Raw genomic sequence first — 15075 nt, 5'->3', positions numbered from 1 at the left:
AAATAATAGGTTTGTAAATTAAACCTTAAATAAATCGTACTACACTTCAAGCTAAGCTGGTGCTAAAGATCGTCTTGATACATAATCAGTCCTATTGAACATGTAGGTTAAAACAATGTTAAGGACTTCAGATAAAGCTCATCAGGCTGGGAAAAATGTACACCAACAAATGGTTAAAGTAGAATTAAACTGATGTTTTGGAATCATTAATTCAAAGTCTTGACCATAACCTACAAACAATAGAGTAGAAGGACCAGAAGTAGTTGGGAAACTAAAATTTCCAGAGATGATGCTGCTCTGTGGGGAGGAACGGGCTCAAATTAGTCCAAGTTGATGTGCAACACTGAGATGCTGTTTGTAGCTAATTATACCTCTGCTGATCACAGGACATAAAACCCATTTTTAAATAAACCACAAACTGAATGATGGACAGCAAAGACGCAGAATATGTTTGAGAAGGTTTTATTACATCTATGTATTGCTGTTTTAAAGAGCGGCTCAAAGCAATCACTTTACCACTTAGATGTCTTGAATGAACAGTTGTAATTTAAGTCAATCAACCACTTAAGCCATCATAGATAATATTTGACATATGAACAACGATGCCTCTGCAATGGATGGGGGAGAAAAAAACTTTACTGTGAATTTCTACAACAAATGAAAACCATATTTAGCTTAATTGTAGTTATTAATATCCCCAAAACAGAAATGTTAAACATTAATACATATACTTTTTGCAGTGTGGCCCCTGTTAAGGAGGCCCAGCTCAGATACAGGAAGGCCTTACTGTATTTAAGAGGTACAACAGACATGAGTCAGGGCTGTTATCTACTATCTTCACTTATAGCAGGGCTAATGTACAATATGAACCTCTGAGGTTAAACTGTGCTGTGTAAAAGCAGGACTTATGGAGGAAAGGTGGGATCAGTAGGTTTGCTTCAGGGTTTGGTTCCTGTTGGGTTTGTTGTGTTCAGGTGTGTTTTGATGAGTTCAGGACATTCCCTTGTCAGTCAAAGCTGCAGATATGGTTGAAAATGTAGCTGATGCTTATTTGACCACACTGGGGAAAAGAAAGAAATCTGAAGTTACCAGAGCATTATTATCCTCTGTGATCAACATCTGCTAAGTTAAGCGAACCAGCTGCTGGCTCTATCCTAACTGAACATGAGAGCTTCTAATCCTCTTTCCTGAAATGTTGGACTGTTTCTTTAAATTAAATGCACACTCACACGCTGGTTTCCTTGTAGCGGTCCAGAGCCTCCTGGGCCACCACCTCAGAGAACTTGGGGTCGGTCCAGGGAATGTCGCCCGGCACGGTAAAGTTCATGGGTTGAGAATCGAAAAGCTGCACTGACACGTTGGTCTCTGTGGGCTCCTTTTCCACTCCTTCTTTCTCCTCATTGTCTCTGCACATCACCTGAAGAAGAGGGGTTGATCACATCTGATAACATTGCAGGTTACAGCTGAAAAGATCAGTCAAACTGCTGGTCTGCAGACATGCTCCATGCCACCAGCGTTCATACAGGGGTTGTGCTATGGTTTGGGGGAGCTGAGTTCAGTGGGATGGTTGAACTGGTAACTACAGATTAAATTAGAATAATAGAACTTTATTGTCATTGCAACAAGTGCAACGAAATTACAATATAAGGTGGAGCAGAAATTGATATCTGGAAATGGAAATGAGGCATGGCAAGGGTTAAACATTTTGATGGACAGAACCCTAAACCTGCAATGGCACACTGTCCAGCTCCCATCTTCTTTGTGGAGCAACTCAGTGCTTCCTTCACCTGATTTAACAGTTTAACAGCAACCAGAAGGAACTGCCCAACTGTGGTCGAGTTCCTACCAGTCCCTCACCATCAATAAGCAGCTGGTGTCCTCCTTACTAAACCATGTCCACTCACACAAGGCCTCTGGCCCTCACACGGTCAGAGACAGGGTGATCAGGAGAGCCACCCTGATCACAGAGGACTCTTACCCAAAATTACTGCCATCAAGCAAACATGTTAGAAATTATTACATTACAAAAAATACATTTACAAAAAATCCTTGTCAGACCTACATACCCCCTGGATGCGGAAGATTCCGTCCTTGGTGTTGTTGGCCAAAGATGACACCCAGCCAAATTGACTGTTGAGCATGTCCAGGATGGAGGAGGTGTTAAACATCTGCTCTTCAAACGTCTTGAGGAGGGAGTTGTACTGCTGGGTAAAACGCTCGGCCGTGGCAAGAGCCTCCTCCAGCTCCTCCTTCAGTGGGCCCTCCAGAGGTTTCTTCCCAGAGCAGTCTGTGAAAGAAACACAAATCTTCAAATGAGCCCGGAGAAAACCCTTGCACATCAGACCTTTGTGGTATTTTCTGAAAATTATTTGTAACATTATGATCTATTTATGTGTTTTTCTCCACAGACAAAAACCAGTAGCAGCCTTTTACCACAGTGTTTTCTCACCAAGATGCTGGATTGCTTTGCACTTCTCACACTCATCGCGGAACTTGATGCAGCCGGCGGAGTTGCGACGAATCTCTCTGCAGGTCATCCTGCCGTCACCGAAAGGTTTAGTGATGATCACGTCCTCATTCACACTGCCATCTGTGGTGTACAAACACACCGGATGTTTCATAAATCCAGTGTTCATATGCATATTTGAAGATAATTTTCTTTTCTTTGCATCTTTACTGGTGATATGACTGCACTGTGAGGAGGTGGGTCTCATGTCTAACTGGTAATTAACCAGCTGCAGCCTTTGCAGTTACTTTAAGCTCTGTTATGTTCTGTATGAGACACCCAATGAAACAATTAGCTAAATATCAGTAAAGTATTATTTTAAATTACTTTTACTTGCATCATCTGTGTCCTGCTCCACTTTAAACTACCTGCAAACCCTTCACATGCAATGACAACAAAGATAATATAGTAATGTGGTGGTTCATCAGCAAACCCTCATTTGGAGGATTGTCGTTGTCCACGTCCATCATGGAGCTCATTGAGTCAAAGAAATTCCTGCCCATTCCCATCATGGGGGAGAACAAACTCTGAAAGTTATGGAAAGGATCTTGGAATAGGGAGCGAATGCTTCTGCTGTGACGAGTGTACGGCACCAGGAATTTAGGAAAGAAGAACATAGGAGGGTCGGTGTGAACGTGATCAGCCACCTGAAATGCAAACACACAGAAAGAGCTGAATTTATAATTAGGACACACAGTTCATTGATCACTAAACTTTTCAATGTTTCACATGTTCTGCTCTTTGAAAGACCGGACTGTACCAGAAAAATATGATGTAAAAAACAAATTTTTTTACATCTTTTAAATGCTGTTATTACTTGAAAGCTGGTTGTTTTTGGTTTGTCTGCATCTTTGACACAAAAGGGAAAATCACAGTGTATCACAGATGGCTGCTTTCCACTTCTGGTGTTCCTGGCAGGTGGGCACTGGCACTCTGAAACATTCAGGCTAACTCCAGTCCTTCAGGACTGACTGCCTGCACTGTTTATTTTGCAAATGATCAAAGTTAGTCACATTTCAAACCACCTCAGAATGTGGTTTCAGTCAGATGTGCAGAAACTGGATTTCATGCATTTACTTTTTCTCTTCTGTCAAGACCAGAAACAAGTTAGGATATACCAATTTAACCAACTTTATAAATACCAACTTTAAACAAAGACTTTAGAGATTTTCTTTAAAAAAGAAATGTAGGAAAAGGCATTTAAATGAGATATTGGTAGCTCCTGCACTTCTTTTTTGTAAATATATCTAAGTTCTCGATTCTGAATCTGCTGTCTTTTCTAATTTCTTGAAAGTATGTACATGTTGTTGTCGCCTCAATTATTTAATCATCATCCTTGTGTTTTTATTTAAAACATCAAATTAATTGACAGTTCAGCCATACCTTCATGCTATCTGAGAATATGCTGTCCACTCCGTGGGCCATCTCTGTATATTTTTCCTCCAGGTTCTTGAACTCTTTGTTCTGCCGTTGCCCCTCCTGCTCCAGAGTGTCGATCCTCTCCCCGTTGATCCAGATGGAGAATGGAGATGTTCTGTTCAGCACATCTTCAAGCTGTAGATTTTAGGAGCAAGTTTGGCTTCAAATCAAACCTAAAATATCTCTCAGAGCTTACCATGTGAGGGAAGTGTATATGAGAATAAATACTGGAAGATGTGTTCAGTATACTGTATCTCAGTGTCTGACCTGGCGTCCCACCAGTCCTGATCCGCTGCTGCAGGTTCGGGAATAATATTTAACGCAAGTGTTCTTCAGGCAAGGCTTACACTCCTCCCACAGAGCCTTCATGGTCTCATTGCAAACCTCCTCCTCCTTCGCCAGCTTGACCTCCATCTCCTGAGCCTCACGCATCACTTCCTGCATCACAACATGTAAATCTATTGTTTTGCTGCCACATTTGCTCATCTTGTGTCTTGTGTTAAATGTAAGATTGATCATTTTAGAGCTAAAACTGCTTACAGCTGCTCCTTTAGACAATTTAAAACATGCATGTTGTTGAACTATGGGAGAATGAACCCACCCATGCACAGGGAGAACATGCAAATGTTACACAGAAAGAACCTAGCCTAGCTTCATCACATGACAGGGCAGCCTAGTTTTTATTTAGAAACATTAATGCTTTTATTTAACATGTGTTCACCTCTTTCTGCTGCTTGGTTTTCTCCAGGGCATCAACAAACTTCTTGTGGTCTTCTGAGGATTTCTGCATCACAGTGTTCATCTCCTTTACTCCATTAATGGCATTCTCAATCTGTTGATCCAGATACTTCTCTCCTTGGAGGGAAATCTCTGTAAAACACAACATACAAAAGTGTATCACTGTCTAACTCGGACTCTGGATCTTATATGTGGTATTTTTTGTTTATTATTCATATTAGTTAGTCTGGCCCTGCCTATAGGCAACACAAACAATGTCACCAGCAATCTATTGTACCATATTACTTGCATATTAATTATTCCTCCATCTATTTTTGGATTTGGTTGTTAGTTTTATGATCTCCCATGAGTTTTTAACACTGATGTGAAAGTTTATTTCAGTGGTACACACTGCTACTGCCTCCTCCCTTTCAGTTATTTGCAATCTGCACATCAACATGAATATAAATGAATCATTGCAGGCCTCAGATCCAGACAGTCTCTCTTAAGGCTTTTATGTATCCATCTGCAGAGGTGACTCTTAAGGGTCACTCTTAGAATCTAAATACAATCTTATAAAGTTGTTACGTCCATAACTCCTTTTTGGAATTTCTGAAAATGGGGAGGAAACTGTCTCAATAATTTTGAATTGTATATATTTTAAAATTGAAGATCTATTTCCATTGTAAGATTTTACCATTAAGATCTTCTTTTGATGGTGGTAGGACACAGCTGGCTGAGGCTATTAGAAGAGCCAATAAGGCCAAAGATTCCTTAGACCCCTTCCTCTTCATCATCATCATCATCATTAACATCCTCTCTGACTCAGGGGGCCAGCAGGCAATGATGAGAAAGACCTGAAAAAGACAAAAAACAAAAACTCTTTTTGTCATAAATCTGTCTCCACCAGAGGGCGATGCAAGCTGTAGGGACACCAGCTGAGGAGCTACGCAGCAGAAATATAAATACGCTTACTCAGCAGATTCAGATCTTACCCAGCAGAACATAAAAATAACCATGTGGATCAATACTTATAAATAATTCAAAACCACAGCAGGCGGACTGCTTATTATGAACAATCTGACCTCAGACCAGTCCTTCCTGTGACACTGGCTGTCTGCGCCTTTCAAAATTATTATATAAGGAGAACAGCAGACCCTTTCTCTGTTTTCCTATTTTTTTTCTGTGGTGGTGCTTGGTCAGATGACCGCTTTGATTCAACAAGGACAGATTCAGCAGAGAGTGACTGTGACACTGTCAAGATGGACAAAGAGTGAGGAATTCATCTGGATGAATTGCCCTTCTCTCATATATGAGCAGCTTTTCCCAGTCAATGTAACTCTCAATGTAAGCCTACTCTCTTAGCCACAATCCTCCCTTTTCTTTGGAACATTCTCCTTCAAACAGAGGAACTTGTACATGAATATTTGTTTTTAAATCCGCAACCACTTTGAGAAGGTTTCAAAGCTTGGCACACACAACAAAAAGGCCACAATGCACTTCTGTGTTAAAAAGTCATGCAGCGTTTGTCATGTTTCTTGGCTTTGCAGTTGTCAAGCTATTACTGCCTGAGCAGGGTATTTTTTTCAGGTATATATTTTAAAATAATAGAGTATAAATGCTAATTAACAACAGAGGAACACTATATTACAGTATGAGGTGAGTCACAGCATTACTGGTTAAAATGAAAGGATAGATTACAGGTAGCATTCTGTCATACATGCGTCAGATTTGTCTAAGGGCATCAGGTGTGTTGAAACAGGACACGCTCTTTCATAAACTGCTGAGGACACAGCTGGAGGCATTAAATCCATATCCAGACACTTTGATATATCATGCTTTGTTTGTTATCAGTCAGTCTAAACCAGTCCTTAATGCCAAATGCATATTTGTTTCTGATGTTTTTATCATTTCACTCAGACACTATCAAAAGCAAAAAAGCTATCTGACCAAAGCCCCCTCTTTTAGTGAAGCCATTTGGCAGAAAAGCATTGAAACAAACTTCATTGTTGAATTTCATCACATCTAAATCTCAGACTGATTTGACCCTTTTTTTTTTATTTTGGCCTCATATCCTAGTAAAGTGGATTTTCTCAAGACTGATATCTCACATTTCTCATGTGAACCCAGCTGCTTCTCAAGGCTGTGTTTGAACGTTAATATAAACAATTTCTGTTTGGTCTGAACCAAATAAAAGACATTACAAGCCTCGATGTCCAAGCTTCGATCAGATTGCAGTTACATGCAGCACAGAGCTGTTTTTATTTTTTATTGTTTAATCAATATGGAATATGGCAAAAAAAATATATAATTTAAAGAAAAAAAGGATTGATGTAATTAAATCATCTCTGCAGTGTTTTCTTTTTTTTAGTCACCTGCTCGCCCACCATCATCTCCTGTTGTTATGGTAACAGGCAAAGCACAAATTCTACCTAATGCTTTTGTTGGTGTTGAAAAAAAAACTTGATTTAAATCTGTAGAGCCAACACAGAAAGATTTATAACTATTACATTCATTTGTTTGTCTTGTTTCATCCAGTTGTCAGTTTTTATATTCCACATTAGCTTCTTCTATGATGCCTTGAGGCCTACACTGACAGAATTCAATCTTAAAATCTGTTGTAACTCAATTTTAGACATACTTTTTCAAAATTCTGCCTGATAAGACTGTCATGTTTGGAAACTTTAAACCTCTACACAGTGATTACTCTAGTATTCATCCATGGAGATGACAGAAAAGATAAGAAACTTCAGTTTCATGTAAAGGCTTCTATTAAATGGGTACTGATACCTTAAAATTGTTTACCCAGACTGAATGGTGGGGCATTGTGTTATCAGTCTCTGAACAGATCAGCACAATTGCAGATATTACTCATAAACTCAAAAATAGTGCAACCTTACTGGATCTTTGTATCCTTTAGTTTGCAACTTCAAATGTTCCAAACCCAGCAAGACCACAAAGCCACCTGGGAGCACAGGATGTCCCACTTTTTCCTCCCTGTTTGAACTCACGTGTTCATAAACTCCTGCCCACACACTGAGTTTATTATTCATATGATGATAAACCTGAAAGTGGAAGGTTTTTAAACTGATGGTGACCACATTCAATTAGTTTATTTTTAATGAGAGAAAAAAAAAACTTAAAATGCTGTGATAGGAAACAATGAACAGTAGAGCAGAGGGAAGAAAGCCAGATAGAGCTAAACAGAAAGAGAAGGAGAGACATGGAGAAAGTTAAACAAGCAAAAAAGACATTTAAAATGCAGAGGCTGAGCTTCATTATTTGCTGAGTAGCAGCTGCAGTGATCGCAGTTGCACAATCGAAATACCAACACTCCTCCTCTCCAGATGTTGCCGTGAGGCCTTCCAGAAAGTTCAGCTTTTAGCTTTTAACACTGACTAGCTTTAATAACAACATCATCTGTTAACAGCATCACACATTGTTTTTCTTATCTTCAGATCAATTTCACAACTACTTTAATTTTGTTAACTGGTTAGAAGACATTAGTGGAATAAAAATGATCTTTTATTAACTGATATTTGGGGATTTTGGATTGACCGGTTGGCTAATCATTGCAAATTTCTTTGCTTTCATTTGCAGTGATTCAGGTAATCGTTTAAAAATTAAATTAATTTAAAAGAAAATTAATATCAAATCTCTAACACAATATTTTAAATCTTTTTGTCATTTTATAGTTTTGATGAAGTAATCGTGAATGTGTTTTGGTCGGCTGTTTTACAACTAGTTGGTGTGTTTTCAAGATTATGTTTTTAATGAAAAATAATTCAAAGTTGTTCTTCTAATTTGTGTGTATTTTATGGCAGTTGATATAAGAAGTAGTTCATCTCAATTTTGCTCAGATAAACAGGTCTACACAAACTAACATTATCCTGCTGATGCTTTGTTTCCGGTGTTGTCCACATCAAACCATCCAACTGCTTTTCAGATGCTGGAATAAGACAATAATCTGGATGATCCAGGCTCTATTCTCTCTAAATGGGACACTGGCATATGTGGCCTCATTTCAGTCTTATTTCAAGTATTTGGGGATTTCTGCACCCAGAGGATGCACTTGTCATATGGTCATGGAGAAGTAAGGGTCAGATCTAAATTAGGAAATCTGAACATTGTATTATAAAGGAGGGATTTTATGTTCCACCAGTATAAAAGACGTAACATAGCATCCTGCATATACCCCCCTTCTTCACAATGTCAATTTGATAATAAAAATACTTAGAACTTTATCATCTAGTTCAACTTTTACATGTCTATTCTGCAGTGTGCACTAGTGCTGCCTTTAAGGCTTAAGTGCATTGTAGGTAAACCAAAAACAGAATGACGTCATATAGTAATCCAGTTGTTTTGACCCAGAGATGGTGGTTACACCCATGCCTGAGCAATATAAACAGTAATTAACAATGGGCAGCATTTTGGCATAATAAAAAACAGATGCTTGAACTGGAAAAAAAGAAAAAAAGAAAAAATCATTTTTAGGAAGATTTCTTCAATAGTCTTATATTTCATCAACCACAGTTAATAAACTGAACAAATGTCTGTACTACCTCATCCCGTTTTCTAAAAATATTTTTTATATATATAATAACAAAACTATTACAGCCTGCATAAAAAGGATCATTTGTCCTCTGCGCATCACCGAGATGCAGATACTGAAAAATAAACCCCTCTGTGACTCACCTCTGTTTGTTTCCTGAGACTCCAGACCGTCTGAAGCTGCACCAGCGTCGCTGCTGCCAGTATTTATACCATCGGATAACGGGACAGCGCAGACATGTGATTCACTGAGCAAACGCACTACGGCTGCATCCAGTGTCAAATTCACCACTGTGTGAAACCAACTTCCTGTACGAGGCTTCAAAATAACTTTATTAGCAGAAAACAACATTATGACTATTCAAATGTATAGGCTATATACTAGTTATGATTATTATTATTATTATTATTGTTATTATTATATTTTTAAGTGCTTGTTATTTGGGGAAAATGTGGTTTCAGCTGGTTAGCTTAGCATCATGTCTATCACAAAAACAATTCTCAAATTGCAGGATATAAAATTTACACATTGTGTTAGAACTGAACTAAGTAGGCTTGCTGTTTGACTTCAAGGGTCATGCAAATAATTAGCAAAATATCTAGCATAGGGGCGTCCAAGTCCAGTGCTCCAGTGGTGCTATCCTGCAACTTTTAAATGCATCCATTCTCCAACACACCTAAACCAAATGTTTGAATTCCCTTATGCATGTCATTCAGCTCTGCAGAGGCCTTGTAATGAGCCATTCATTCAGGTGTGTTGTAAAAGGGATGCATGTAAAAGTTGCAGGATTTTTATGGACAGATTTTTGTTTGCAGATTATAAAACCTTAAAAAATATTAAGGGCAGAACAATAAAAGCAAAACCCCAAGAGAAAAGTGTGAAAAGTGGTTACAAAATGTTTAATCTTGCCTTAAAAAATGTAAAGGAAATAAAACCCATTTTCTCAATGGAAACCAAATATTGTAGAGAAAAAAAATATATATAAAAAAGGGGAAAATATTAATAGAAAATGTTAATATTTAAAATGTAATTTTGAAAGATTTAAAAAGCTTGAGCTTCTACCATATAGTGTTTTTGTATTTTTATTAATTTCACACATTAAATTAATAAGTGATAGTTTCTAAAAGTTGACTTTTCTTCACTTAATTAATGATGCGAAAGTTAAATGAAAAACAAACTCCAATTAAATTAGAAAATATAGTTCTATTTATTTTCCTTAATTCATTAAATCCAATTACAATTAGTAGTTTTTATAGTTGAGCCCACTATGATTAACTAATATACATATTTAATTCCTCGCCTCGTTCATAAAAACACAAACTCAATAAACTTTCATTTTGAAAAATGACTTGAAATTCCTGTAATGTTGGTGTTTATTTCCTGTAACTTGACATCTTTAAGGGTTGAAGACTTTTCCAGAAGTTTTGTAATTTGCTGGCAGCACACAAAGCTGCTGAGCAGAGAAGCAAACACATGATTCACCGACTGTGACTCATCATTTAAAACGTTTTTCTATGTGCTTATTATCAACCGCATTATTCAAACACAGTCTCAAAACAGTCTGGGGAAACATTTCCACGAATAAAATATATTTGAGGTAAATACATTTCTATGCAAACCATTTGTTTACAATCACGATTCCAAAAAGTTTGGATGATGTGTAAAATGTAAATAAAAACTAAAAAACAATAATTTCAAGTCTAATAAACCCAAATTTTGTTCCCAATAGTGCAACATTTTACATGTTGAAAATGTTGAATTTCACATTCATGGAAAATATAAGCTAATTTTGAATCTGATGGCAGCACATCTCTAAAGAATATTAACAGGGTGGTGTTTTACAATTGTGTATCATCTCCTCTGTTTTTAACAACCGTCTGTATGTGTTTGGGTGTGAGGGGACCAGTTGCTGCAGTTTTAGGAGAAGAATTCATTCCCATTCTAGTCTGAGGCAGGATTCTAGCTTCTCATCAATCCTGGACCTTCACTGATGGCTTATTTGTTTAATGGTGCACCAAATATTTCTTACTGGCTACTAGTATGCATTGCAGACAGGCCAGTTCAGCACCCAGATTCTTTTCATGTGAAGCTATGCTGTTGTGATGGATGCAGTGTGTGGCTCAGCATTGTCTTGCTGGAATTTGTGAAGCCTTCTTTCCAGGATATGTATGGATATTGCTCTAAAACCTCCATGTACTTTTCAGCATTGATGGAACCTTCACAAATGTGTAAGCTTTCCATGCCATAGCCACTAATGCCCTACCCTAATAATCAGCTATCTTTTATTCTAAAACAGAGCTGTCAAGAACTTGTGACAGAAAAGTCCAAAAGTTACTAATTTATTTATAAAAGTGCCAGTGACATGTATAAGAAAGGCTACATGCATTTCAGCAATGTTTAGTGTTATGGATTACACTTGTGCATTTCATACTCACATAGCTCAAATTGTTTCTTGCTAAAACAAACAAACAAAGAAACAAACAAACAAACTGATTTTTGTTTTTAAATTTATTAATTTACAGAGCAGTTTAAACAGAGGAAAGTGTAAATTACTAGTAAGTTGTTATTGCTTCTTTTTCACTTTAGTGCAGTTAAACACAGCTGAATGTGGAGAGAAGTCAAACAGCTCAGAGGACAATGTGTCCCAGAGTGTTTTGAGACAAAGTCCACCTTCACCACCTTCCTGTAAGTATGGAAAACAGGAAGAACAGAAGAATAAATTGGTTAGAGATAAAAGTGCTCACATATACACACACATACCAGCTATCATCCCTGTGAATCCCTGTCATCTCAGGGGGTTGGATGTTCCAGTAACCCACTCTCACACAACGGTGCACACACACATTGTATAATAATCACACAGATTATTTTGCTCTGTGTCAGCTGCAGTCATGCCTTTGCAAAGGAGCATGAGTTATTTGTATTGTGTTTATGAGTGCACAACTGGTTTTAATGCTAGCTTAGACCGCACATAAGGCAGTAAAGAAAACACTGCCAGAGTGCATGATCATCTAAGTAAGCTATGTGTTCTTGTGCTTCTTCAAATGGGTGTCCAGTGCTGGCAGAGGCAACATTTTCTCTCAGACATAGTAAAGATGAGAAGACTATGTACTATGAGTGAATGAGTGAGGCAGAGGCAGAGGTTAATTCTGATTACGGAGGACAATAAAAACAGACCTAATGCTTTTTTATTGGAGTTTTGTTTTTTATGAGACTTAGAAGTAAAACCCAGACTGTTCATTGAGGAGGGAGCAATGTCAAACAATCACAATTTTTAAGAACTAGTTGGTGAAGAACAGAATGAAGTGAGAAATAAGACAGGACCTACAGATACTGGAAACTTTCAGTAACTGAATTGAGTTTATAGTTGGCTCATGAAAACTTGGGTTGAGATGTCCCAGACAGCTAAGATAAGGTTGATATGGGGAGGAGGAAGATGGCACAGGAGTGTGGGAAATGGTTAAGATAATAAAGCAGCTGCAACAGACTCCAGACCTTGAAGGATGAATGAATGAAGACAGGTGTGAAGGAACAGTTCTTATTGAACTAATGCAAAACTTCAGACATTTCTAGTCATTGCAGAGGCACATTTAGCAACAATGACCTCAACAAAACAAAACAAAACAAAACAAATTAAAAACATGATCTGCAAGAATTAATGATGCCACCAGGTTTTTATCAGGTGTTGGGACTCCAGATAGCTAGAGTCATTAATTAAAAACAAGTAAAGACACATGTAGTCCCTGTGAAGCTGAGGTAGGCCTCACATGTGTGTGAAAAATACACAGAATGCTAGATATTTTAAAACAGTATAATGGGAATGATGAACCAATGTTCATTTTAGTTTTACTGTTAATTTTCTCAAGAATTGAGTAATTATTTCTACTATCTATATATCTTATTTTGTATGTTTTCTCAGAAGAATTGCACATATAGATGCATTGTTTCCCTAATTTTTCCATCATAAACTGACCTTTGATATGCTTGACCATCAGTGTAAGAACTAGATGTAACACTAGGTGGCAGAAAAATCCTTCTTAGGAACTGTCCTCCCTTCTGAGATAAGTTTGATATTTGGCTCACAGTGCATTTAATGTTTGAATTTCAAGTCAGAGCCTTGCTTTACCCCCAACAAACTCAGAGTACCTTTAGGTATTACAGGGCACAACTTGACAGCAAGCTGTTCAGGAAATCTATTTAATTTAAATCAGGTGTGGCGGAGAAAGAAACCTTGAGGATTGACATTAGACATCCCTGGGTTACCATTTTTAAATAAAAAGGGTCCTCTCCTCACCAAGGGGTGCATTGTCTTAATTATTTTAATTAGCTCCATCTGCTGCACCTGTAAAGGTGGGAATAAAAGGCCTGCCTGGTAAAGCTTCCAGCTTTTCTTATTGCTGGAGCTCAGTGTTGCTTTTCTCCTCCTAAACTGTGTATAAATAAAACATTATTCTTATAGACTACTGTCCATTTCCATATTATCCTGTGGCCTAAAGAGTTGGACCATAACACAGTCAAGAAGGAAATACTGAACTTTTTCTTCAGTTACAGCTGTGTTAACACAACTGGGTACTTTAAAATAAGAAAACTATGTGCGTCATTATGACACTAACATGATACACTGAGAAATACAGTGTAGTGAAAACTATTATAAAGGCTGTTTTGAGCATTTTGGCAAGGGTTTTCATTTAAGTCTCAAAGGTTTTGTTGAGCTCCAGATAAATGGAAATGATGGTTGTTGATAGCTAGTATAACAGGTGCAAGACGGTCCCTTTGTTTCATGGATAGTAATTCACGTAAAAAGGGGATAACATCTGGTTTTCAGTGTATTGTGGGTTAAACACCAGTCTCCAGTCACGCCAGGTTTTAATGAGGCTTATTAAGAAACAAAATACTAAACATGAGAGGAGTTATCCAAATTCCAGTCACCATCCAGATACCAGACATATCAAAACTCTACAGCACAATTGTGTAATGTCTTTGTCAGTGAGTGGTATACAGATGATACAATTTTAAAAAATAAAAACAGAAATAATGATATGGCTTTCTCATTTGAGCTGGACATAGGCTTAGCTGACATGACAGCAGGTGTAATCCATTAAAGCGTCATCCATCAAAACACAGCAAGGAAGTGTGACATTATCAAAGTCACGGTGACGCCTAGTTCTGGAGTCTCGTCATAAACACTGGAGGAAAACTGATCACATCAAGATGGATCTTGTTGAATTAATTGCTGCCAGAAGGCAGTAAAGGATGAGATTCCTGAATCTTCTTGTGGTATTTGTTCTCTACACTGATTTATAGCCTCACTGAAGTCTAACCAGAGTTCACTCACAACATGGAAATGCGTCAAAAATGCAGCTCATCACACTGAAGGAGAACAAAAACCACTAAATGATACAACATGTAGCACTTTCGCTCTTTTAAAGGCAAAAATATGTTCACTGATAAGTAAGATAAAATTGTAGCAATAAGGATCACACTGCTTCAGATAAACATGCCAGACAACACATTGATTCTTTTAAATAATTTTAGCAAAAGTGTTGTTTTCTAACATTGTTTTAAAGATAAATGTGGACTCATACATGTTAAAAATACTTGAATGCATTTACACATTATATATAGCAGCGGATATATCACAGTTATATGGAGAGCTTACTCAAACTACAGTCTTTTAACTGGACTGATATATTTGGCCCAGTTAACACACTCAGGAAGGAACTGATTTTTTGAATGAACAATGTCGGACTCTGAATCTTCCCTTTTTGCAGAGTGGGTATGCATTAATGCTAGAATGATATCCTCGTCAAGCTGCCATTGCTACCCTTTAATTATTCACACAGGCCAAACAGAGGGGGTCGAGTGAGATTACTTCCAGGGC

At 37.7% G+C, this 15075-nt stretch overlaps 1 protein-coding gene across 1 annotated transcript; it reads right to left on the bottom strand.

Moving 5' to 3' along the window:
• Positions 1–446: 446 nt before the first annotated feature.
• clu (clusterin) lies at positions 447–9447 on the bottom strand. Its single transcript, XM_041975796.1, has 10 exons — positions 9338–9447; positions 5340–5499; positions 4647–4795; positions 4193–4363; positions 3890–4060; positions 2940–3153; positions 2450–2590; positions 2067–2287; positions 1230–1417; positions 447–1060 (listed from the first exon to the last, which is right to left on the bottom strand). The coding sequence occupies exons 2-10, from the start codon at positions 5455–5457 to the stop codon at positions 1048–1050; spliced, it is 1386 nt and encodes a 461-aa protein (XP_041831730.1). The 5' UTR covers positions 5458–5499; positions 9338–9447; the 3' UTR covers positions 447–1047.
• Positions 9448–15075: the final 5628 nt, after the last annotated feature.

The sequence above is a fragment of the Melanotaenia boesemani genome, chromosome 22, assembly GCF_017639745.1.
Source record: "Melanotaenia boesemani isolate fMelBoe1 chromosome 22, fMelBoe1.pri, whole genome shotgun sequence".
NCBI lineage: Eukaryota > Metazoa > Chordata > Actinopteri > Atheriniformes > Melanotaeniidae > Melanotaenia > Melanotaenia boesemani.
This window is presented reverse-complemented; position numbering and strand designations above follow the sequence as displayed.